Source organism: Salmo salar, chromosome ssa06 (genome assembly GCF_905237065.1).
Source record: "Salmo salar chromosome ssa06, Ssal_v3.1, whole genome shotgun sequence".
Lineage (NCBI taxonomy): Eukaryota > Metazoa > Chordata > Actinopteri > Salmoniformes > Salmonidae > Salmo > Salmo salar.
Window position 1 is genome coordinate 83,623,120 of NC_059447.1, and position 27,575 is coordinate 83,650,694.

General features: G+C 42.9%; 1 protein-coding gene across 1 annotated transcript in view; it reads right to left on the reverse strand.

The window, feature by feature from the left end:
- Positions 1 to 4,904: 4,904 nt before the first annotated feature.
- Positions 4,905 to 27,575, reverse strand: part of LOC100136379 (thyrotropin receptor) — a 36,239-nt gene continuing 13,568 nt past the window's right edge. The window contains exons 4-12 of the mRNA XM_014206059.2: positions 27,301 to 27,375; positions 27,013 to 27,087; positions 26,663 to 26,740; positions 26,092 to 26,160; positions 23,479 to 23,556; positions 12,682 to 12,870; positions 8,330 to 8,579; positions 5,856 to 6,437; positions 4,905 to 5,731 (exon numbers count right to left, since the gene is read on the reverse strand). Coding sequence (XP_014061534.2) covers positions 5,111 to 5,731; positions 5,856 to 6,437; positions 8,330 to 8,579; positions 12,682 to 12,870; positions 23,479 to 23,556; positions 26,092 to 26,160; positions 26,663 to 26,740; positions 27,013 to 27,087; positions 27,301 to 27,375 — 2,017 coding nt within the window. The 3' untranslated portion in view covers positions 4,905 to 5,110. The remainder of the gene's footprint in view (positions 5,732 to 5,855; positions 6,438 to 8,329; positions 8,580 to 12,681; positions 12,871 to 23,478; positions 23,557 to 26,091; positions 26,161 to 26,662; positions 26,741 to 27,012; positions 27,088 to 27,300; positions 27,376 to 27,575) is intronic.

The window sequence follows — 27,575 nt, forward strand, 5'->3', positions numbered from 1 at the left end:
CCCATTTTCCATATTTGGACGGGATAATCTAAATAATTGATATCAGTCTGCCGGGTTATGTGGGTGTTGCCCTAATTCCAACCTGGCTGATATACAGGCCCTGTGTTGTAATATGGGTAACGATGAGATACAACATGTGGTAGTGTTGGGTTCTGAGAATATGAAATATACTTATTCATGTCACTGAGGGAGGGCTTAGGGTCTACACCAGAAGTTAATGGTTATAGGAGGAAGGTATATAGTGTGTGCAGTTAAGCTTGGAATGTTTTGAGTGCAGGGAAGCGATCACGTGGCAGGCGTCGATAAGGGGAGAGACATGGATTAGTGGTGTTGGGGGCCGAGGTCAGGTCATGTTAAAGGAGAAAGAAAAGTTTATGGCCGTATTACTTCGTTTCCTGCCTAGCAGTAAAGATTTTTTGTTCAGATGGGTAGGAGAAGACTCAGCCTAGGAGAAAGGGTTAAATACGAGTGTTTGTGTATAAATGTTTTAGTCTAATGCAGCTGTATTGATCCTGTGGGAAGAATAAACTTGGTTTAAGCTTTCATAGTGTCCGTAGAGTTTTTACTCTGAGAATTACAACCTAACAGTAATAATGGGACTAGAACCCAGTTAATATAGAGAGCTAGTTCTACCTACTGTAGTTGAATTAGAACCTAACAGTAATAATGGGACTAGAACCCAGTTAATATAGAGAGCTAGTTCTACCTACTGTAGTTGAATTAGAACCAAACAGTAATAATGGGACTAGAACCCAGTTCATATTGAGAGCTAGTTCTACCTACAGTAGTTGAATTAGAACCAAACAGTAATAATGGGACTAGAACCCAGTTAATGTAGAGAGCTAGTTCTACCTACTGTAGTTGAATTAGAACCTAACAGTAATAATGGGACTAGAACCCAGTTAATATAGAGAGCTAGTTCTACCTACTGTAGTTTAATTAGAACCAAACAGTAATAATGGGACTAGAACCCAGTTAATGTAGAGAGCTAGTTCTACCTACTGTAGTTGAATTAGAACCTAACAGTAATAATGGGACTAGAACCCAGTTAATATAGAGAGCTAGTTCTACCTACTGTAGTTGACTGTTGGTCACTCTGGATAAGGGTGTCTGCTAAATGACTAAGATGTCATGTGGATTCTGCCACTGATTGGAAATGGAAAACAGAGGGTGGCGTCTTGTCCTAGTTAATCTCTCGGAGTGGAAGAGGAATAATGGACCCTAAATACTCCCAATGGAATAGGCAGGAAGCAGCCTAGTCTTCAGTGAGCACTGGAGTACAGTTAGAGCTGACGTACTGAAGGGTCTGCCGACGTCAGGTGGTGTCTCTTTTGGGCTGTACAATTTTAACAGAAGGTGCAGTGAGATAGAGGTTAGAGGCATGTCAGTGACCAAAAGGTAGTTAGTTTCAAATCCCAGGTCTCATGACCATAATCTACCGGGTGAACTTGGATGATGTGTTTGAATGTATATAACATGTATTTGACCCAGGTCGGCAGGCTTGATGGTGGACATTGCAGTCCATCCAATTATCGTGAACGACTGGCTGTTATTTAAAGACTTGGGACGTGTGATGTAGTTCATTACGTGACTTGTCTCATGTTAATGTGTGTGTGGTTCACTGGCATGGCATGACGGCAGGTGCTCAGTCTGGAGAATCTGGAAGCACTTGATGAATCAGAAAGAGAGGAGGGAGTGTTTTTTTCTTGTCGTCCACTTCATCATTCTCTTCATTTTGTCTTTGCGTAGGTTAGCAGAGCATGGTGTAACACTCCAGTAGTTATATGAGAGGATGGCCCTTGACCTTTTAACAGCAGCACATTGACTACTACTTGACCATTCAAGAGCAGCTCACTGACTACACCTACTGACCCGTAGAGACGAGCGTACAAGAAGTGAAAAGTCAACACGCTCTTTCACATCATCTCTCATCTCCCTCTACTGTATTTGAGTAGAGAAACCCAATATGGCAGCATGGTGCACATTGTCCATCCAAAGAGCCCTGCCCTGCTGCTTATTTGAGGAGCAGCTGGGAGATGAGAGGTTTATACCAGGAGAGGAAGGGGCCAGGCCAGGGCTGGGAGATGAGAGGTTTATACCAGGAGAGGAAGGGGCCAGGCCTGGATAGGCTGTCGGGCTCGGGCCGGATCTCCAGGAGAGGAAGGGGCCAGGCCTGGATAGGGCTGGGAGGTGAGAGGTTTATACCAGGAGAGGAAGGGCACTGTCGAGCTTACGGCTAGTATTTATACCAGGAGAGGAAGGGGCCAGGATAGAGCTAGAGAGAAGAATGGAATGAAATTGATTCAATGAAACACAAGTCAGTTTGTTTGACCCTGTCAGTAGACCATGACTGTCTTTTTTCTGTTGAATGAATATTTGATTAGTTTGTGCCATGGGAGAACATACTGTAATTGTGTTATATCATTATGTACTCTGGTGAATTCAAGATCTGTCTCACCCCTCTAATGGGTTTGATGGCTGTATTTTGTTTTATTATACCACAGTCCATCCGTATCAAAGACTAGTAACCTTATTGTATCAATAAATTATTTTTCTCATTCTATGAAAGAAAAAAACAGAACATTTGGAAATCCATCAAAATCTAACAAAAGGCCAAGAACCTCTTTTTAGCTCAACTGAAGAGTTGCAAATTACTTTGGCCTCCTCGAAGAAAGAAAAAAAGTACAAAATTATCCCTTTTTCCAGCAAGGTTTATTCCCTAGCATTTCTCTGAAGATGTCGCAGCGCAGTTCAAATGCTGTACAGATGGCAAGCGGGCGGTCATTAGCAGAAGGTGTCCCTTAATCCCTCTCTATAGCTACAGCCTGCTTTACACGTCAGTGTTTGGTTTGGTGGAAAGCTTCTCAATTTTTCCAAATGTTTTTCCCTATCTAAAATAGTCAGTATTTCTTTTTTTATTATCTACTACTAACTTCTCTGTTATTTTCTGAAAGTCACATTACGTCTTGAGCATGGGAAAATATCACCACCACACAACAAAAGGTTGACATAGATGTAAGTATACATTTGTTATTCACACCCCTTGTCTTTTTTTTACATTTTGTTGTGTTACAGCCTGAATTAAAAAAATTTATTCAATTGAGATATTTTGGCACTGGCCTACACACACACACACACAACACCCCATAATGTAAAAGCGGAAATCTTTTTTTCAGCATTTTTACAAATGAATTAAAAATGAAAAGCTGAAATGTCTTGAATCAATAAGTATTCAACCCTTTTGTTATGGCAAGCCTAAATAAGTTCAGGTGTAAAATGTTGCTTAACAAGTCACATAATAAGTTGCATGGACTGTGTGCAATAATAGTGTTTAAATGATTTCTGAATGACTACCTCATCTCTGTACCCCACACATATAATTATCAGTATGGTCCCCCAGTCGAGCAGTGCATTTCAAACACAGATTCAATTACAAAGACCAGGGAAGTTTTCCAATCCCTCGCGAAGAAGGGCTACTATAGGTAGATGTGTAAAAATAAAAAAAGCAGACATTGAATATCCCTTTGAGCATGGTGAAGTTATTAATTACACTTTGGATGGTGTATCAATACACCCAATCACTACAAAGATACAGGCTTCCTTCCTAACTCATTTGCCGGAGAGGAAGGAAACCACTCAGGGATTTCACCATGAGGCCAATGGTGACTTTAAAAGTTACAGCGTTTAATGGCTGTGATAGGAGAAAACTGAAGATAGATCAACAACATTGGGGGGGGGGGGCTGGTTTGTTATCAACATTTTGAAGGCACACTACAAATATATCCCAGTTTGATGTCTTTGTACATGAATTACACTTCTAATTTATGTACAGTATACACACACTGTGTACAAAACATTAAGGACACCTGCTCTTTCCATGACAGACTGACCAGGTGAATCCAGGTGAAAGCTATGATCCCTTCTTGATGTCACTTGTTAAGTCCACTTCAAATCAGTGTAGATGATTTTTAAGCCTTGAGACAATTGAGACCTGGATTGTGTGTGTGCCATTCAGAGGGTGAATGGGCAAGACAAAAGATTTAAGTGCCTTTGAACAGGGTACGATAGTAGGTGCCAGGCGCACAGGTTTGAGTGTATCAAGAACTGCAACGCTGCTGGGCTTTTTACACTCAGTTTCCCATGTATCAAGAATGGTCCACCAACCAAAGAACATCCAGCCAACTTGACACAACTGTGTGAAGCATTGGAGTCAACATGGGCCAGCATCCCTGTGGACCACATGGACTTTGTGGAGTCCATGTCCTGATGAATTCAGGCTGTTCTGGGGGGGGATGCAACTCATTATTCAGTTCCTAATGTTTTGTATACTCAGTGTACACAGCTATTGTGGAGCATTTAGGAATGCAGTATTTCCCTGTCTGAAGTCGGGTGTCGTTTTTAAATCGCACTGGGGCTGATCTGTAATACAGTGCCAGGACAATATCCAGGAGTCTCACAGGAATCTCTGGTACTTTTTACTTCCATAGGTGTGAAGTTTGAGAATTAAAATATCACATTTCAGACCTATGTCAAAGTTCTCCTTTTTCTTTAGCTCTGTAAGTAGTGAAGATATTTTAGAGTTCCAGTTACTGTCAAAAAAATATATATAATTTTTGGTCTGGTATGTATGATTAATCAATTTAATAAATGTGATATATCAATGATAACCATAATCCACCAGAGATTATTATTTTTTGGACCCAACTCTGGTTCATCTCAAGTTTAATCAAACATGTAAATAAACTTAGCTTTCTGATGAAACTGATATTTAGCAACAGTTTCAACACCCACTTAATCTTTAGAATAAACAACAACAGAAGTGCCCAAACAGGATATCATATCCTAAAGAAGTTTCGGTGCAATTGACAAGAATATCTCACCGACACATAATATTCCGCAACAGATTAATTGCAAAAACAATATCACAGCCGAAATGATGAAAACATTCAAACACGTGTAAAAGTGCAGAGAAAATACTAGATTGCTGTAAAGTATCCCAACAGTTCACTTCTAACATCCAGCTGCAACACTGTGGCTCCTCTCCCCTAACCAATCAAACCGCCACTGGGACCACCGTGGTCCTCTCTGATCCCCCCGGCTGAGTTAGGGCTCACGTTTCCAGGCTATGGCTTTCCTCAGGACTGGGCTGTTGTGAGGCCGGCTGAATGTATGTGTGACCAGACCCAGAATACTCCTGCAGGTGAATGGGTACCTCCTCTGGTCCTCCTGTCCTCTTCCTGTCAGTGTCTCTCTTTTTACCCCCCTGGCACACCCTACTGCTACCCTTCGAACTGACTGCTTGCCCTCTGAAGAGCTGCGCCCGACGCTGGCACAGCCCCACCTTACTGAGCAGGATAAAGACATCCCCCCTAAAAGCCTTGGTGAAGATGGCGTACAGGAAGGGGTTGGCACAGGAGTTGAGAGGGTAGAAGAGCACCAGTAGGATCTTAGAGTTGGACACGGTGATAAGCGGCCGGTCAACAACGGCCGACATGGCGTAAAACGAGATGGGCGCCATACACAGGAAGTCAGTGAAGATGAGGATGGCCATGCGTTTGGCAATGTTGGTGTCTTTAGACCCTGAGCAGTAGTAAGGGTTGTGCACGGCGTAGTAGATCTTCATGTAACAGGTACAGATCACCAGGAATGCCAGGATGTTTAGGATCAAGACTGAGACAATGTAGACCTGGGCCATGGTGGACTGGGTATCCATGGGCAGGCAGATACTGACCTGATAGATAAAGATCAAATAAATCACCAATCAATACATCAATCAATTAATACATAAAGAAAGAAAACAAAGATTTTTGGGGGGATGGATCCTTGAATCAACCAATCAATTAATCAATACTGACCTTCTGGTAGCTGCTAACACCCACTAGGGGGAGCATCGCTAGGAGGAGGCAGAACAACCATCCAGCCAGCATCACAGCAGTGGCGTGTGGCAGACGCAACTTCCTGTCCAGCCTCATGGCGAACGTTATTGCGTACCACCTCTCTAGTGTAATCACCGTCAGCGTATACACCGACAGCTCGCTGGCGAACACCGTGAAGAACCCCGCCAACCCGCAGCCCGGCCCCGTCTGCCAGTCGATGGCGTGGTTGTAGTACTCCGCCTGGGTGTGAAGGTCCACTGAGGCGATGAGGAGGAGATATATCCCCATGCAGAGGTCAGCGAAGGCCAGGTGACACATGAGGAAGCGTGAGACGGAGAGCTTGTAGTGGGAGGTGAGGAGGACCAGTAGCACCACCATGTTACCTACTACAGCCAGCAGAGACACAAACCACACAGACACACGCAGGAAGCTGAAGCCCATGATGTCCTCGCACGGGTTGAAATCGTCGGGTGCAGGGGCGCAGGTCACCTCCTCGCCCTCCTCACAGACCACGTAGTCATAGCGATTGTCAAAGTCCTGGCTGGTGTCCTCCTGCGGGTTCTGTAAGATGAGACAATTGCCTTGCTCAAGTGCACAACGGCAGGACATGGTATCAAAGAAATTTAAAAAAATATATATTTGATTTTTCATTCCTTTCCACTCCACATACAAAGTTATACTACGAACAACTTACAGATGCACACAATGGCTACATCTCATCTGCCCAGACCCGCATGCTCACACTCCCGTCCCCAGTGTCTGCCCGGTCACGCTCCCGTCCCCAGTGCCTGCCCGGTCACGCTCCCGTCCCCAGTGCCTGCCCGGTCACGCTCCCGTCCCCAGTGCGTGCCCGGTCACGCTCCCGTCCCCAGTGCGTGCCCGGTCACGCTCCCGTCCCCAGTGCGTGCCCGGTCACGCTCCCGTCCCCAGTGCCTGCCCGGTCACGCTCCCGTCCCCAGTGCCTGCCCGGTCACACTCCCGTCCCCTGTGCCCGGTCACACTCCCGTCCCCTGTGCCCGGTCACACTCCCGTCCCCTGTGCCTGTCACACTCTCCCTCCTGGTCACACTCCCGTCCCTTGTGCCTGGTCACACTCCGTCCCTTGTGCCTGGTCACACTCCCGTCCCCTGTGCCCGGTCACACTCCCGTCCCTTGTGCCTGGTCACACTCCCGTCCCTTGTGCCTGGTCACACTCCCGTCCCTTGTGCCTGGTCACACTCCCGTCCCTTGTGCCTGGTCACACTCCCGTCCCTTGTGCCTGGTCACACTCCCGTCCCTTGTGCCTGGTCACACTCCCGTCCCTTGTGCCTGGTCACACTCCCGTCCCTTGTGCCTGGTCACACTCCCGTCCCTAGTGCCTGGTCACACTCCCGTCCCTAGTGCCTGGTCACACTCCCGTCCCTAGTGCCTGGTCACATTCCCGTCCCTAGTGCCTGGTCACACTCCCGTCCCTAGTGCCTGGTCACACTCCCGTCCCTAGTGCCTGGTCACACTCCCGTCCCTAGTGCCTGGTCACACTCCCGTCCCTAGTGCCTGGTCACATTCCCATCCCTAGTGCCTGGTCACATTCCCATCCCTTGTGCCTGCATTATTGTTTTCCATTTGGCCTTAAATTATGTTAATGATGGCAGATTGATTGCTTTCCAAGTTTTTAGTATACGTATCTCACTACACCTGCTCACACTCCCGTCCCCAGTGTCTACGTATGTCTTGAAATGTCCAGACGGAATAAAAGTACGTTTATATTGTAATACTTCTGACAGCCAACTTTCTAGCTCCACCCACAACTTCCAGACCTTAAAGCATTCCCAGAAAGCATGGATCATACTAGTTTTACACTTAGGACATTTGTGAATTTTGTCTCTTGTATAATACATTCTAAACATTAGTTTATACTAGATTAAGCGTACATTTTCTTTAACTGTAATTTGGTTAGATATGCTCCAACTGTCTGTCCATCTTGTGCTAACAAGTTATTTTTAAGTCTTGGTTCCAATAGTTCATATTTTTTTCTGAGAGATTGTCAGTTGGATATGCTCTCTGCGAGGTTTTGTATATCTTACCTATTATATGAACATCCTTTTCTGACTCAAATATGATTCCCTCAAGGTTGCTCTGATGTCCAAAAGATTTCAAGTCTAAATTTTAGTGATATGTAACTTTTAAGTATTAAAGATACCCTCTGGTTTCCGGCCCACCCCCCACCAGATACCCTCTGTTTCCCCCACAATACCTCTGGTTTCCCCAAGATACCTCTGGTTTCCGGCCCACCAATACCCTCTTTTCCGGCCCACCCCCACCAGATACCCTCTGGTTTCCGGCCAATACCTTTTTCCGGCCCACCCCCACCAGATACCCTCTGGTTTCCGCCCACCCACGATCCCTCTGGTTTCCGACCCCCACCAGATTTTCCCACAGTCAGTGCTGGGATTGAAACAGGTGATCCCCTCTTACCTTCAGCGTCTCCCCGAAGCCCACGTCATCGTCCGGCTGCCCACCGAAGTAGGCGTGGTAGTTGAGGCTGCTGTGGAAGTCTTTCCAGGGGTCTCCCTGGGTATCTCTGAAGCCCCCCTCACTGGGCTCCTGGTCGGCTGTGTCTGCAGTGGGCTCTCCCTGAAGGGATGGGACTGTGAGAGGACCTATGGACCTCTTCTGCTGCTGGTCGTAGAATGCTGTCAGGTTACAGATGATGTACTCCAGGTATCTGCAATATCCAGGCCGGGTTACTGAAAAAGCCTTTTGTGACGCGTGACTTTGACGAAGGGCTTTCTGAATTCGGTTTGATTGAGATCAAATTTGATTGATAGATGAATGTGTTTTTGTGAGCAATAATTATTGTATGTGAAAGAATCAGTTGAGTATGTGACGGACATTGTAAGTTGCAACATTAAAAATGGTGAATGTCGGTAAGTTGAAGTTGAGTGAAAACAAATAAATGCAAAATACCTCTTCATACACTCCTGGGTCCGGCAATCATATTAATTATATACCCAGTTAAATAAGAAAAACGTATGAATATTTTGAGAGGGTCATTAGTCTTGCTCAGACGTTGGCCTTCCTACAATAACAGTGTTGACTGACAGTAATTAAAGCTGCATAATAAAAAAGTGTAGGTAAACGCGTCAGAGTTGAATTCACGCCAATAACATCCACACTGAAGTAGTACAGCTGTGCCATTGAACAGCCATTCATCATACTGTAACTTTACTCAATGCACAATACAGTACAGTACCAGGGTTGGTAAGTCTACAATACACACTACTACACTACAGTACAGTACCAGGGTTGGTAAGTCTACAATACACACTACTACACTACAGTACAGTACCAGGGTTGGTAAGTCTACAATACACACTACTACACTACAGTACAGTACCAGGGTTGGTAAGTCTACAATACACACTACTACAGTACAGTACAGTACCAGGGTTGGTAAGTCTAAAATACACACTACACTACAGTACCAGGGTTGGTAAGTCTACAATACACACTACTACAGTATAGTACCAGGGTTGGTAAGCCTACAATACACACTACTACACTACAGTACAGTACCAGGGTTGGTAAGTCTACAATACACACTACTGCACTACAGTACCAGGGTTGGTAAGTCTACAATACACACTACTACACTACAGTATAGTACCAGGGTTGGTAAGTCTACAATACACACTCCTACACTACAGTACAGTACCAGGGTTGGTAAGTCTACAATACACACTACTACAGTACAGTACCAGGGTGGCAAGTCCACAATACACACTACTACAGTACACTACAGTACCAGGGTTGGTAAGTCTACAATACACACTACTACAGTACAGTACCAGAGTTGGTAAGTCTACAATACACATTACTACACTACAGTACAGTATAGTACCAGGGTTGGTAAGTCTACAATACACACTACTACAGTACAGTACCAGGGTTGGTAAGTCTACAATACACACTACTACAGTACACTACAGTACCAGGGTTGGTAAGTCTACAATACACACTACTACAGTACAGTACCAGGGTTGGTAAGTCTACAATACACACTACTACACTACAGTACAGTACCAGGGTTGATAAGTCTACAATACACACTACTACACTACAGTACCAGGGTTGATAAGTCTACAATACACACTACTACAGTACAGTACCAGGGTTGGTAAGTCTACAATACACACTACTACACTACAGTACCAGGGTGGCAAGTCCACAATACACACTACTACAGTACAGTACCAGGGTGGCAAGTCCACAATACACACTACTACAGTACACTACAGTACCAGGGTTGGTAAGTCTACAAGGCACACTACACTACAGTACCAGGGTGGGTAAGTCTTCAATACACACTACTACAGTACAGTACCAGGGTTGGTAAGTCTACAATACACACTACTACACTACAGTACCAGGGTTGGTAAGCCTACAATACACACTACTACACTACAGTACCAGGGTTGGTAAGTCTACAATACACACTACTACAGTACACTACAGTACCAGGGTTGGTAAGTCTACAATACACACTACTACACTACAGTACCAGGGTTGGTAAGTCTACAATACACACTACTACACTACAGTACAGTACCAGGGTTGGTAAGTCTACAATACACACTACTACACTACAGTACCAGGGTTGATAAGTCTACAATACACACTACTACAGTACAGTACCAGGGTTGGTAAGTCTACAATACACACTACTACACTACAGTACCAGGGTTGGTAAGTCTACAATACACACTACTACAGTACAGTACCAGGGTGGCAAGTCCACAATACACACTACTACAGTACAGTACAGTACCAGGGTTGGTAAGTCTACAATGCACACTACTACACTACAGTACCAGGGTTGGTAAGTCTACAATACACACTACTACACTACAGTACCAGGGTTGGTAAGTCTACAATACACACTACACTACAGTACCAGGGTGGGTAAGTCTACAATACACACTACTACACTACAGTACCAGGGTTGGTAAGTCTACAATACACACTACTACACTACAGCACCAGGGTTGGTAAGCCTACAATACACACTACTACACTACAGTACCAGGGTTGGTAAGTCTACAATACACACTACTACACTACAGTACAGTACCAGGGTTGGTAAGTCTAAAATACACACTACTACAGTACAGTACCAGGGTTGGTAAGTCTACAATACACACTACACTACAGTACCAGGGTGGGTAAGTCTACAATACACACTACTACACTACAGTACCAGGGTTGGTAAGTCTACAATACACACTACTACACTACAGCACCAGGGTTGGTAAGCCTACAATACACACTACTACACTACAGTACCAGGGTTGGTAAGTCTACAATACACACTACTACACTACAGTACAGTACCAGGGTGGCAAGTCCACAATACACACTACTACAGTACAGTACCAGGGTGGCAAGTCCACAATACACACTACTACAGTACAGTACAGTACCAGGGTTGGTAAGTCTACAAGGCACACTACTACACTACAGTACCAGGGTTGGTAAGTCTACAATACACACTACTACACTACAGTACCAGGGTTGGTAAGTCTACAATACACACTACACTACAGTACCAGGGTGGGTAAGTCTACAATACACACTACTACACTACAGTACCAGGGTTGGTAAGTCTACAATACACACTACTACACTACCTGGGTTGGTAAGTCTACAATACACACTACTACACTACCTGGGTTGGTAAGTCTACAATACACACTACTACACTACCAGGGTTGGTAAGTCTACAATACACACTACTACACTACAGTACCAGGGTTGTAAGCCTACTTCACTCTATAATTTGCTTTTCATTTACCAAACCATCATTATCATCAAGTTTACTGGTTCATGTGTCTACAGTTTAAGGATCCAAGTGTTATTTATTTACAAACTCCTAGACAGAATAACAAATTATCATGTGTTAACCACACAAACAGCAACTCAACAAAAACATCACCAAACACACGTTGCAAGCCTTTCTAGCCTGGTCCCAGATCTGTTTGTGCTGTATAGTCAATTTATATAGTTGTTATCATGTTTGGAATGACAATGACCATAGTTGTTGGCAAGAAAGCACAAACAGGTCTGGGACCAGGCTAAGGCCTTTCACATCTCCCATATAAATGAACTCGCATAGAGTTAGGAATTAGAATGGACATGAACCTTTTTATGACGGTATAAAAGGTTAGCCATTTTGATAAGGGAGTTGGTCACTCAGTGCTGTGATAAGATATTGTGTAAAACAATGAATTTGAAGATATTGTGCACAGTAAGTTTATTAGCTAGCTAGCCAGCCAGCCAGTTTTACTGCAATGATTACGTGCATTTTCAAATTAACTGCCAATATGCCAACATTCCATACAAAGAATGCAGTCGAGCCACAGATGACAGGACTTAGACAAGTTGTAAATGCAACAAGTACTGATCTTGTATCATATAATAACACTTCCCAAGAAAACTATAATGTAGACATTTATGGTCTGTTAACATAATATGTATAAACTATACAGTTTATAAAAGGTTAAATACAAATGTTCTGTATGAATAGCCTCTAAAAAGATAAATATATTTAGACTAAAATATAAAACATGTATAATCCATATAATATATTGTAGAGGCTATTCAAATAAAATTGTATTTGTTACATGCGCTGAATACAACAGTGAAATGCTTACTTTCTATTTACACAGAACATTTGTATACTTTGTATAGCTTTTATTCAAATGTTCTGTATAAATAGCCTCTAAAATGTATGACATAGCCTCTATAATAGAATCTCTATTCTAACTCACCCTCGTTTCTTCTTGAGGTTCTTGAAGCCGCAGCAGTGAGAGGGGTAGGTGAGGTCAGCGGTGGTCAGGTGTTTGAAGGTTTTGATTGGCGGAAGCTTCTTGAGGTTCCAGGCGCTGCGGGCCATCAGCTCCCTGAGAGACTCCAGCCCTGCCGTGGGGAGGGACGACACGGCCGTCAGGGACACGTCACTGTTAGGGAAGACAGACACGACAGCTGGAGGTTACTGAGGGCTCATAAAGGGGGTCCTGACTAGAGGTCGACCGATTATGATTTTTCAACGCCGATACCGACTATTGGAGGACCAAAAAAAGCTGATACTGATTAATTGACTTATAAGATATATATCTTTATATATATATATATATATATATATATAGTCATTATTATGACAATTACAACAATATTAAATTAACACTTATTTGAACTTAATATAATACATAATAAAATCAATTTAGTCTCAAATAAATAATGAAACATGTTCAATTTGGATTAAATAATGCAGAAACCCAGTGTTGGAGAAGAAAGTAAAAGTGCAATGTAAAAAAAACGTTTAATAAGTTCCTTGCTCAGAACATGAACACAGGAAAGCTGGTGGTTCCTTTTAACATGAGCCTTCAATATTCCCAGGTAAAAAGTTTTAGGTTGTAGTTATTGTAGGAATTACAGGACTATTTCTCTCTATACCATTTGTATTTCATATACCTTTGACTATTGGATGTTCTCATAGGCACTATAGTATTGCCAGCCTAATCTCGGGAGTTGATAGGCTTGAAGTCATAAACAGCGCAATGCTTGAAGCATAGCGAAGAGCTGCTGGCAAATGCAGGAAAGTGCAATTTGAATGAATGCTTACGAGCCTGCTGCTGCCTACCACTGCTCAGTCAGACTGCTCTATCAAATCATAGACTTAATCATAATAAACACACAGAAATACGAGCCTTAGGTCATTAATATGGTCAAATCCGGAAACTATCATTTCGAAAACAAAACGTTTATTCTTTCAGTAAAATACGGAACCGTTCCGTATTTTATCTAACAGGTGGCATCCTTAAGTCTAAATATTGCTGTTACATTGCACAACCTTCAATGTTATGTCATAATTATGTACAATTCTGGCAAATGAATTACGGTCTTTGTTAGGAAGAAATGGTTTTCACACAGTTCGCAATGGGCCAGGCGGCCCAAACTGCTGCATATACCCTGACTCTGCTTGCACAGAACGCAAGAGAAGTGACACAATTTCCCTAGTTAAAAGAAATTCATGTTAGCAGGCAATATTAACTAAATATGCAGGTTTAAAAATATATACTTGTGTATTGATTTTAAGAAAGGCATTGATGTTTATGGTTAGGTACACATTGGTGCAACGACAGTGCTTTTTTCGCGAATACGCTTGTTTCATTATCACCCTTTTGGCGAAGTAGGTTGTGATTCAATGAGAAATTAACAGGCACCGCATCAATTATTTGCAATGCAGGACAAGCTAGATAAATGAGTAATATCAACCATGTGTAGTTAACTAGTGATTATGTTAAGATTGATAATTTTTTTAATAAGATAAGTTGAATGCTAGCTAGCAACTTACCTTGGCTCCTTGCTGCACTCGCGTAACAGGTAGTCAGCCTGCCACGCAGTCTCCTCGTGGAGTGCAATGTAATCAGCCATAATCGGCGTCCAAAAATGCCGATTACCGATTGTTATGAAAACTTGAAATCGGCCCTAATTAAATCGGCCATTCCGATGAATCGGTCAACCTCTACTCCTGACATGCAGGGTTCATAGAGAGTTATTAAGAGGTCATAACAGTTCACAATAGTTCATACACAGAGGACAAGTAGAGTTCATACAGAGTTCATTAACAGTAAATAACAGTTCACACCACTGCCAGGAAATTGAGATGACAGCTGGAGGTCACACAGGGTCATAGAGTTTATATAGCTGGGGTCACACATATTTGGTCCCCTCTAACATGGGAGAGTGTGTGTGTGTCACGTGTCTGTCAGTGTGGGTGCCTGTGTGCCAGCGTGTGTGTCGGTGTGTGTGTGCATGAGTCAGTTTGTGTGTGTCAATGTGTGTTTGTGCGTAAAAGTGCTGGAATGGTATTCGGAATCATAGGCCAAGATGGTTCATAAACTTCACTAAAGCAGATTACACCAAGTGATAGTTTATGTTTGCCCTGTTTATGACAGCAACACCTCCTCCCCTTTTAGTTGTTTTGATATGCATGGCTACATGTTTTGCCAAACCTCCAAATCTGGGATAAACATTTTTGCCAAATGCTTATTTATTCGCCAATTGTTAGACTAGTGACATCTCTGAAATGGAATGCAAAATACCAAACCTACATCTGGTTCCTGCAATAGTGTCCACTACTCTTCCATCGTCTTTAACTAATTAAACATGCTGTTTTTCATTGTCCACCGTCGCCATGACAAAGACAGAATCTCACTGGGATATTCACAGCTACGTTACATCCATTTCTCCTAAAGCATCCTGTGTGATTACCACTACATACAGCGCATTCAGAAAATATTCAGACCCCTTGACTTTTTCCATATTTTGTTACGTTACAGCCTTATTCTAAAATGGACTAAATAGTTTTTTCCCCCTCTTCAATCTATACACAATACCCAATAATGAAACTGAAATATCACATTTACATACTGTAAGTACTCAGTACTTTGTTAAAGCACCTTCGGCAGCGTTTACAGCCTTGAGTCTTCTTGGATATGACGCTACAAGCTTGGCACACATTTATTTGGGGAGTTTCTCACATTCTCTGCAGATCCTCTCAAGCTCTGTCAGTTTGGATGGGGAGCGTCTCTCCAGAGATGTTCAATCGGGTTCAAGTGTGGGGTCGGCTGGGCAACTCAAGGACATTCAGAGACTTGTCCCTAAGTTACTCCTGCGTTGTTTTGGCTGTGTGCTTAGGGTTGTTGTCCTATTGGAAGGTGAACCTTCACCCCAGTTTGAGGTCTCTTGAGCAGGTTTTCATCAAGGATCTCTCTGTACTTTGCTCCATTCCTATTTCCCATGAGCTTGACTAGTCTCCCAGTCCCTGCTGCTGAAATACATCCCCACAGCATGACACTTTCACCACCGTGCTTCACAGTAGGGATAGTGCCAGGTTTCCTCCAGACGTGACGCTTGGTACTCAGGCCAAAGAGTTCAATCTTGGTTTCATCAGACCAGAGAATCTTGTTTCTCATGGTCTGAGAGTCCTTTAGGTGCCTTTTCGCAAACTCTAAGCGGGCTGTCATGTGCCTTTTACTGAGGAGTGGCTTCCATCTGGCCACTCTACCACAAAGGCCTGATTGGTGGAGTGCTGCAGAGATGGTTGTCCTTCTGGAAGGTTCTCCCATCTCCACAGAGGAACTCTGGAGCTCTGTCAGAGTGACCATCGGGTTCTTGATCACCTCCCTGACCAAAGCCCTTCTCCCCCGACTGCTCAGGTTGGCCAGGCCAAACTGCTCAGTTAGGAAGAGTCTTGGTGGTTCCAATCTTTTTCCATTTAAAAATGGAGGCCACTGTGTTCTTGGGGACATTCAATGCAGACATTTTTTGGTATCCTTCACCAGATCCTTGCCTCGACACAATCCTGTCTTGGAGCTCTACGGACAATTCCTTCAACCTCATGGCTTGTTTTTTGCTCTGACATGCACTGTCAACTGTGGGACCTTATTTAGACAAATGTGTGCCTTTCCAAATCATGGCCAATCAATTGAATTTACCACAGGTGGACTCCAATCAAGTTGTAGAAACATCTCAAGGATGATCAATGGAAACAGGATGCACCTGAGCTCAATTTCGAGTCTCATAGCAAAGGGTCTGAAGACTTATGTAAATAAGGTATTCATGTTTATTTGTAATACATTTGCAAGCATTTTGAAAAACCTGTTCTCGCTTTGTAATTATGGGGTATTGAGTGATGGTATTTTTGTATTAATTTAATCGATTTTAGAATAAGGCTGGAACGTGGGTGAGGGACAGAACATTAACAAGATGTTTCCTCTTCTAGCATACGAGTTAAATGACTTAACAATATTACAATAAAAAGGTAAGCCAAACAACGCATCAAATAAATCAGACTCTCTCTCACACACACACACACACACACAGACGACACAGAGCAGCACTGGAGAATAACAGTGTGGGTCGAAGACTGGCCGATTGTCAATCAGAGATGTTTAAGCCATGACCTCATGTGGTTGACCTCACCACTCAGCCAGGCCTAGGACATGGGCCCTGCTCCAATATTTATAGAATAGAAATAGTCACCCATCCTTCCTTTCTTAAGTAAACATAGAGATAAGTGATTAGATGGGTATAATTATTACTTTCACCAATCCAGGTCAGTGATTATGTCACGGAAGGAAGGGAAGAAGGATTTCTGAAGTACTTGAAACAAGGCCTTAGTCCTGAGAGGGCTATGTAGTCCACCATTCTCCCCGACATGCAACCATCTCAGAGGCAGAAAAAGGATGGCGATCATGCTGCTGCTGCCTGCCAGCCAGCCACATCCCAACTTCCCACGCAGTTGCACTTGTTTTATCCTAGCTAGGCAAAATACAGAATAACAATCAAGCATTTTGTCAACAGTGATGACCGTTTTGAAACTGGAGATAGGCTTTCTCCCTACTACATTGACTTCCGTTTGCTGTATGATAAAGTCCCTCACAAACATCTTTGATACAGATGTTTTTAGCAACTTCTGGGGTAGCTATTGCAGTTTTGATAGCGCAGTAAAAGTGCAGTAACTGTAGTCGACTGTGGTATTTTGGATGCAATAATTGCAGAATAACTGCAGTGTACTGCATTTGATCTGCAGTTATCCTGCACTGTAACTGCAGTTACACTGCAACATTACTGCAGTAAAGAAAAGTGGTATTTGCAGCATACGCTGTTATACTGCACTCTAACTACAGTCATACAACAGTGTACTGCAATCTGACTGCAGTATGCTGCAAATACTGCGTCCAAAATACCAGAAACTGCAATCATGGGGCTTCCCGAGTGGCGCAGCGGTCTAAGGCACTGCATCACAGTGCTTGAGTCATCACTACAGACCTAGGTTCGATCTCGGGCTGTATCACAACCGACCGTGATCCGGAGTTCCATAGGGCGGCACACAATTGGCCCAATGTCGTCCGGGTTTGGGGAGGGTTTGGCCTGGGGGCCTTTACTTGGCTCATCACGCTCTCGCGACTCCTTATCGCTTGCCAGGTGCCTGCAGGCTGACCTTGGTCGTCAGTTGAACAGTGCTTCCTCCGACACATTGGTGCGGCTGGCTTCTGGATTAAGGAGGCGGGTGTTGAGAAAAAAATAAACTGCAATCATTGTCATGCCTACTCCCGCTCCCTCTCTCCAGAGCTCGATGTCGCCGGTCTACTAACCACCGGCCCTGGCAACCTTTATTACGTACACCTGCTCCCCATCATTACGCACACCTGGATCTCATCATCACCTTGATTACCATCCCTTTATATATCCCTCAGTAGCCTCAGTCAACAGGCAGTATTGGTTTGCTTTCATGTTCAATAGCATCCCTTGTTTTGTTAATCTGCCTTGCATCATTGTTATAAAACTCTACTTCTGCACCTGCTTCCTGACTCCCTGAGTATACCTGACAATCATTTGTAATATTCTTAGCTAGGCAACCACTTGTTGTTATACTATTGAAATCGAACTTCAGATCATGAACTAGCCAGCTAGCTAGATAAAGAACTAAACAAGCTAGCCAGCTACCTAACCCTGTTGCCCCAAGTTAACGTTATAAGCATGGCAAGTGTGCCTTGACCGGACTGGGTCTGAGAAAATACGAAAATGTCTTATTTATTAATTAGGGATATGACACCTAACTAGATAGTTAGCTATCTAAGGAATTCTCAAGGTTTTGCTCGGCTGAGGTAGAGTATCTCATGATAAGCTGTAGACCATACTATCTACCTAGAGAGTTTATCTGTATTTTTCATAGCTGTCTACATACCACCACAGACTGATGCTGGCACTAAGACCGCACTCAATGAGCTGTATTCCGCCATAAGTAAACAGGAAAACGCTCATCCAGAGGCGGCGCTCCTAGTGTCCGGGGACTTTAATGCAGGGAAACTTAAATTGGTCTTACCGAATTTCTATCAGCATGTTAAATATACAACCAGAGGGAAAAAAACTCTGGACCACCTTTACGCCACACACAGAGATGCATACTATGCTCTCCCTCCATTTGGCAAATCTGACAATAATTATACCCTCCTGATTCCTGCTTACAAGCAAAAATTAAAGCAGGAAGCACCAGTGACTCGGTCAATAAAGTGGTCAACTGAAGCAGATGCTAAACTAAAGGACTGTTTTGCTAGCACAGACTGGAATATGTTCCGGGATTCTTCCTATGGCATGATGGAGTACACCACATCAGTCATTGGCTTCATCAATAAGTGCGTCGATGACGTCGTCCCCACAGTGACCGTACGTACATACCCCAACCAGAAGCCATAGATTACAGGCAACATCCGCACTGAGCTAAAGGCTAGAGCTGCTGCTTTCAAGGAGCAGGACTTGAACCAGGAAGCAAATAAGAAATCCCGCTATGCCTGCTGACGAACCATCAAACAGTCAAAGTTTATATACAGGACTAAGATCGAGTCGTACTACACCGGCTCTGATGCTCGTTGGATGTGGCAGGGCATGCAAACCATTATAGACTACAAAGAGAAGCACAGCTGAGAGCTGCCCAGTGACACGAGCCTACCAGATGAGCTAAACTTATTCTATGCTCGCTTCGAGGAAAATAACACTGAAACATGCATGAGAGCACCAGCTGTTCGGGATGACTGTGTCATCACGCTCTTCGCACCCGATGTGAGTAAAATATTTATACAGGTCAACATTCACAAGGCCGTAGGGCCAGATGGATTAACAGGATGTGCACTGCGAGCAGGTGCTGACCAACTGGAAAGTGTCTTCACTGATATTTTCAACCTCTCCCTGTCCGAGTCTGTAATACCAACATATTTTAAGCAGACCACCATTGTCCCTGTCCCAAGATCACTAAGGTAACCTGCCTAAATGACTACCGACCCGTAGCACTCATGTCTGTAGCCATTAAGTGCTTTCAAAGGCTGGTCATGGCCCACATCAACACCATTATCCCAGAAACCCTAGACCCACTCCAATTTGCATACCGCCCCAACAGATCCACAGATGATGCAATCTCTATTGCACTCCACACTGCCCTTTCCCACCTGGACAAAAGGAACACCTATGTGAGAATGCTATTCATTAACTACAGCTCAGTATTCAACACCATAGTAACCTGAAAGCTCATCAATAAGCTAAGGACCCTGGGACCAAACACCTCCCTCTGCAACTGGATCCTAGAATTCCTGACAGGTCATCCCCAAGTGGTAAGGGTAGGTAACAACACATCCGCCACGCTGATCCTCAACACAGGGTCCCCTCAGGGGTACGTGCTCAGTCCCCTCCTGTACTCCCTGTTCACTCATGACTGCACGGTCAAACTGACTCCAACACCATCATTAAGTTTGCCAATGACATAACAGTGGTAGGCCTGATCACCGACAATGACTAGACAGCCTATAGGGCGGTGGTCAGACACCTGGCCGTGTGGTGCCAGGACAACAACCTTTCCCTCAACGTGATCAAGACAAAGGAGATTATTGTGGACTACAGGAAAAGGAGGACAGAGCACGCTCCCATTCCCATCGACAGGTCTGTATTGGAGCAGGTTGAGAGCTTCAAGTTCCTTGGTGTCCACATCACCAACACCACCAACATGGTCCAAGCACACCAAGACAGTCGTGAAGAGGGCACGACAAAACCTATTCCCCCTCAGAAGACTGAAAAGACTTGGCATGGGTCCTCAAATCCTCAAAAGGTTCTACAGTTGCACCATCGAGAGCATCCTGACTGGTTGCATCACTGCCTGGTATGGCAACTGCTCAGCCTTCGACTGCAAGGCACTACAGATGGCAGTGTGTGTGGCCCAGTACATCACTGGGGCCAAGCTTCCTGCCATCCAGGACCTCAAAATCAGGCGGTGTCAGAGGAAGGCCCTAAAAATTGTCAAAAACTCCAGCCACCCTTGTCTTAGACTGTTCTCTCTGCTACTGCACGGCAAGCGGTACCGGAGCGCCAAGTCTAGGTCCAAGAGGCTTCTAAACAGCTTCTTCCCCCAAGCCATAGGACTCCTGAACATCTAATCAAATGGCTACCCAGACTATTTGCATTGCCCCCCCCCCCTTTTACGCCGCTGCTACTCTGTTATTATCTATGCATAGTCACTTTATTAATAACTCCACCTACATGTACATATTAACTCAATTATTCTATTTTGTATTTCTAAACTACATTGTTGGTAAGGGGCTTGTAAGTAAGCATTTCACTGTAAGGTCTACACCTGTTGTATTCGGCACATGTGACTAATACAATTTAATTTGATTATCATCATTTTCACAATATTATTCCAACCTCAGTGTGGAAATATATATAAAACACAGGAAAGAAATCTCGTTTTTGACTGCACTGGGCCTTTAAGCTGATCTATTGTGTTTCTCACAGACATGTTTCTCCTCCTCCTCCGTATTTATGAATAGGAAAATGGAGGGACAAAAAAATATAACTTAACCATTAATTATTCATGGCAGTTAGGAAATGACATTGTAAATCAGGAAATTCATGTTTTTTATTTCTTTTTTTACTAATTTAGATATTGACTAATAATAATCTGATTATATTATACTGCAATATAAACTTTTGCTGTAAAAGTTCAAAACAAACCACATATTGTATAACTCTCTTGATTAATCCAACATTAATGGATCTTAATTTCTTTTAACAAAAAATGTAAAATAGTTGACATTTAAAACTGGAACATTGGATACAGTTTAGGTTGGAAGTTTACATACACTTAGGTTGGAGTCATTAAAACTCATTTTTCAACCACTCCACAAATGTATTGTTAATCAAACTATAGTTTTGGCAAGTCAGTTAGGACATCTACTTTGTGCATGACACAAGTCATTTTTCCAACAATTGCTTACAAACAGATTATTTCACTTATAATTCACTGTATCACAATTCCAGTGGGTCAGAATTTTACATACGATAAGTTGACTGTGCCTTTAAAGAGCTTGGAAAATTCAAGAAAATTATGTCATGGCGTTTAGAAGCTTCTGATAGGCTAATTGACATCTTCTGAGTCAATTGGAGGTGTACCTGTGGATGTATTTCAAGGCCTACCTTCAAACTCAGTGCCTCTTTGCTTTACATCATGTGAAAATCTAAAGAAATCAGCCAAGACCTCAGAAAAACAATTTTAGACCTCCACAAGTCTGGTTCATCCTTGGGAGCAATTTCCAAACGCCTGAAGGTACCACGTCCATCTGTACAAACAATAGTACGCAAGTATAAACACCATGGGACCATGCAGCCATCATACCGCTCAGGAAGGAGGCGCGTTCTGTCTCCTAGAGATGAACGTACTTTGGTGCGAAAAGTGCAAATCAATCCCAGAACAACAGCAAAGGACCTTGTGAAGATGCTGGAGGAAACCGGAACAAAAGTATCTATATCCACGGTAAAACGAGTCCAGACTACGGTTTGAAACTGCACATGAGGACAAAGATTGTACTTTTTGGAGAAATGTCCTCTGGTCTGATGAAACAAAAATATAACTGTTTGTCCATAATGACCATCGTTATGTTTGGAGGAAAAAGGGGGAGGCTTGCAAGCCTAAGAATACCATCCCGACCGTGAAGCACGGGGGAGGCAGCATCATGTTGTGGTGGTGCCTTGCTGCAGGAGGGACTGGTGCACTTCATAAAATTGATGGCATCATGAGGGAGGAAAGTTATGTGGATATATTGAAGCAACATCTCAAGACATCAGTCAGGAAGCTAAAGCTTGGTCGCAAACGGGTCTTCCAAATGGACAATGACCCCAAGCATACTTCAAAGGTTGTTGCAAAATGGCTTAAGGACAACAAAGTCAAGGTATTGGAGTGGCCATCACAAAGCCCTGACCTCAATCCCATAGAACATTTGTGGGCAGAACTGAAAAAGCATGTGCGAGCAAGGAGGCCTACAAACCTGACTCAGTTACACCAGCTCTGTCAGGAGGAATGGGCCAAAATTCACCCAACTTATTGTGGGAAGCTTGTGGAAGGCTACCTGAAACGTTTGACCCAAGTTAAACAATTTAAAGGCAATGCTGACAAATACTAATTGAGTGTATGTAAACTTCTGACCCACTGGGAATGTGATGAAATAAATAAAAGCTGAAATAAATCATTCTCTCTACTATTATTCTGACATTTCACATTCTTAAAATAAAGTGGTGATCCTAACTGACCTAAGACAGTGAATTTTTACTAGGAAAAACTGAGTTTAAATGTATTTGGCTAAGGTGTATGTAAACTTCTCACTTCAACTGTACATGACATTTGTACCAGTCCACCAATCTGTCAAATGTGTTTGAGCGACTAACATCAGATATTAACTGAAAGTGTTGGGCAATGCAGTGAGAAATACATTTGTCCAGCGCACACCTGAAAAAGAAATATCATTCTCAATGTGACTTCCCTGATTAAATAAAAACGAATGAACTGGTTAAATAAAGGAATGGGATTTCCCTGGTTAAATAAAAAAGGAATGGGATTTCCCTGGTTAAATAAAGGAATGGGATTTCCCTGGTTAAATAAAAAAGGAATGGGATTTCCCTGGTTAAATAAAAAAGGAATGGGATTTCCTTGGTTAAATAAAGGACTAATTAATACTCACAGAAGCATTGGGCCACTGACAGTGCCAGAAAACATCCTTTCATCCATCCTGGTCAGACGCCTGTTTCTATGGAGGTACCTGGAGAGAGAACACACACACACACACACACACAAGAATGTAACCGACACACTTCAATCACTGTAATCATCCTGATAGCTCAAAAACACCTAATATTTTCACCGCTTTCTGAAGCAACACTGACTTCGGATGGATCAGATCTTATCCTGAGTGTTGTTTTAAATTAGCCATCGGAGAAGGTACTTCAGAAACATATTGTAGAATCCCTACATGATAATAAATGTGTGGGGGGAGTGTTGGTCTTGGTATTACAGACCCAGGGATCAACTCACACACAGACATCTATACACACAGTGGCACACAAACGCACACACACACACACTCCAGGATCAGTTCTCTCTCTGAGCGCGCTCCTTCCAACACAAACAGCAGTGTGGTAAGACTGACTAAAGTGACTGCCCATTGGTTTAATTACAACTACATAAGGACCAGCTAGGGTTGACTTGGGGTAAATGGTTAAATGGAGGGATAGAGGGATGAGAGGGTCAGAGACATATTAATGTTTCATATCCTGACTGGAAAGGGAACAGAGAGGTGCCCAAAAGGAAGAGGGGAGTTGAAATTGTGACACAGAAAGCAGTGCTTGGTTTTATCCCCATTTCAGAGCTTTGTGATTTCTGCATTTAATGAGAAGTGCTCTACATATAAAATAATGTATTATTAAAACTTAATTGAATGCAAATCCAGGTCAGTCCCCAGTAAGATGAAATCTACATTTAAAAACGAGACCCTTTATAGTGCTTTTCTCCCTTGGTAAATAGTAGTCTGAGTATCAGTCTCTTTAGCTAACATTACACTCCTTAGCTAGGCAAGTTGTTGTATTTTCAGGCTAAAAACTAAGACATTCTGTGGTTGGAATTGCAGTATGTATTTAGTTTGGGAATTTAACCTTAAACTAGCAACTTTTGTCAGACTGGTTTCCTCTGGACTAACAAAAAATGGTTGCTTAGCAACTGGATACCAAGGTGTTCTGTGGAGAGAGAAAAAGTGATAGAGTTCCAATATTTGCATAATCGTTGTGCTTGGAGGATAGCTGTGAGGGTCATCAAATCAGGATCATATCCACTGTTCTCCTCGAGCTCATTAATGATAGACTGTTGATATTTGAAGATAGCAGAAAGGCCAGTATCTTTGGCACAGGAGTACATGCAGTGGATTATCTAAAGCACAGGTGTCAAACTTATTCCACAGAAGGCTGAGTGTCTGCGGGTGTCTCCTCCCTTGTACTTGGTTGATGAATTAAGGTCACTAATTAATAATTTAAACCAAAACCCTGCGACACTAGGCCCTCCGTGGAATGCGTTTGACACACCTGTTCTTAAAAAAAAAAAAAAAAAAATGCACCTTTATTTAACCAGGTAGGCTAGTTGAGAACAAGTTCTCATTTACAACTGCGACCTGACCAAGATAAAGCAAAGCAGTGTGACACAGACAACAACACAGAGTTCTAAAGAGACTGGTACCCAGGATAGGGAAATAGAGGTAATTTGATGCTTTGATGCGGACTTCCTGAAATCACCCTCCTAAAATATCCTTTTTATCCCATGACAACTAGAGCTTCCTAATCAAGGCTGGGGTTAATCTCGCTCTAAGCACGTCTGAGAGAACTAGTTCAGATGTAGCCGTGATCTGAGAGAACTAGTTCAGATGTAGCCGTGATCTGAGAGAACTAGTTCAGATGTAGCAGTGATCCTACTGCTTGTGTAGGGTAAGTGTAATTTTGAGTAAGGAAATATACATGCCAGACATCAAAAATGGTTTACTCAAGTCAAAATATTAAGTAACATAATTTTGTTACACAGAGATAACAAAACGAAAAGCTGCTGTGTTGTTTAAGGTATTTGTAACCAGGTCAAAAATCCAGACCTACAGGAAAGGTTCCCAATGCTCCCATGTAGGAAAATAGAGCCTGCGAGAAGAGCCCTGTGGCTTCAGGATATCCGATGTGGGAGAGTGGGAAATGTGGGGAGCCGGATGTCCAAGTAGGCTACACGTAGCTCTGTGTGTGGAAAACATTTTATCACAGGTAAGACATTTAACTTGTTTAGTATAGTCCGTTTGTAACTCCACTCACTACTTGTAGCTGTATAGTCCATTTGTTTGCATTGTTTGTCTTGGCTAGCTTAATGTTCTGGTCGGTAACTAGCTAGCCCTCATTCATTCACCTGGCTGCTAGCACCGTCATGAAAAGGGGCGTGAGGGAAGCCCTACAATATGATGTTTTTCTAAGTAGTGAGAAAACTCTGGAGCAGGCAATGTTGAAAAGTAATCTTTAGACATGTTGTACTTTTATTAAATTAAGATTTGTAATTGGCTAAAACAAGCAGACATCAAGAAAACTGCATGGTCAAGTATTTGCTGTGAGCCAATGGGGTAACCTAGAAAGCAACAGGTTGTTTTCCCCACAGGCAGGCAGGGCTGCAACGTTCTATCTAATACTGACTGGGACTATTCTATATTGTATATTCTACATTCTATTACATTCCATAGTCTATTCCATTCTACTGTGTTAATGATATCAGCTAAATGACTTACACAGCATCCAGTTTGGTCCCGTTGAAAGCATGATGTTGGATGTCTGTGAAGCCGTTACTGTACAACATCCTGTAAGAGAATAACAACATTAGAAAATATTCATAAAGGTGACATTTTTACTGAAGTAATCACTGGGTAATTGAGTTATTAAGCACCAACCCACTGACTAACTTTCAATGTGTTTCTGGTTGTACAGGTCATATTAAAATCAGTAATGACAATGCTACAGTAGGTGGTGAACAACATGCATACTTTTGTGCTGAGGGATTTGCCTGTGTATGCAATTTAGTGATCAAAATCACTACAACATTTTCGATATTATTTTCTCCCCTTCAAAACCAACTACTTAGCTTATTGAGCTTGTGGTCTCATGAATCTCTTTTCCAATGTGACCAATGTGCCCATAGCTTTGGCATCTAATGTAATGGTAGTTTCTCGCCGGTAGACGTTAGGGAAATCCTCTCTGGGCTGGCCACAGCACACTCTGAGACTGCAAGTGAGGGTAATGTAATGGCCTATCCCTTATAGTGACAACACCAGTGAAACACTAGAGCTAGGGCCGTGTACTCACACTGTCAGCACTTGGTTGGTAATACCGCGGAATGAGTTGGCTGGGACCTCAGAGATGTAAGGATGATCAGTGATCTCACTGTGGGGAGAAACAAGAGGAATTGAGGTGGCGTCGCAAATATAGAAAACGTTGTCAGAGTGGGAAACAGCTAAGTACATCTCCAGGTACTACAGTAACCACTGACACCAGACTAGCCAAGGCATGTTGGGTTGGAAAACCCTCCCTATTACTGAAGAAAGGAGGTTTTGAGTATGGGATTTTAGATATAGAATACTATGGTTGGTGGATTGTAATAGACTTGTAAGACCTGAGTGACAAATAACAAAAGTTCTGCCTACTAGTTTTCTTACAGTATGAAGTTCATGTCATCTGAGTGAATGTTGGTGAGATCAGGAAAGATGGTGAGGCCAGTATTGAAAATACCCCTAGAAGGAACCAACAAAAAAAAAGACTTAAATATATATATATTGATCAATTATGGGTCCTTTGTCCAAGCCAAATATTTGAAGACAAGTCTCATCTCTTGCATCTTGTGTTAAAGTAGCATTGTCAGTGGTTAGGAGGACTCACAATAGCGTTTTCAATGCTGTCAGAATGATGCTTTTAATACATTGTATATGATGTCTAAAAGTGCTCACAGGTATTTCAGGTTTGGAAGGTTTTTAAATGCTTCTGGGTCTATGTATGACAGACTCCTCGCATTCCGGATCTCTCTGAAATGGAAAACAGAAAATGCTTAACCTTTTACTGCAGTGTGCACAGAGTGTTACCTACTTACCTACATACTTTGAAACAAAGGTATACACCTCACACACATGGTTATGGGCTTTAAAAAAAGAAGACACCTGTACCACTTCAGATACAGATTTAAAATGCATTCAATTTTGAGTTTGCATATTAATATTACACTTTC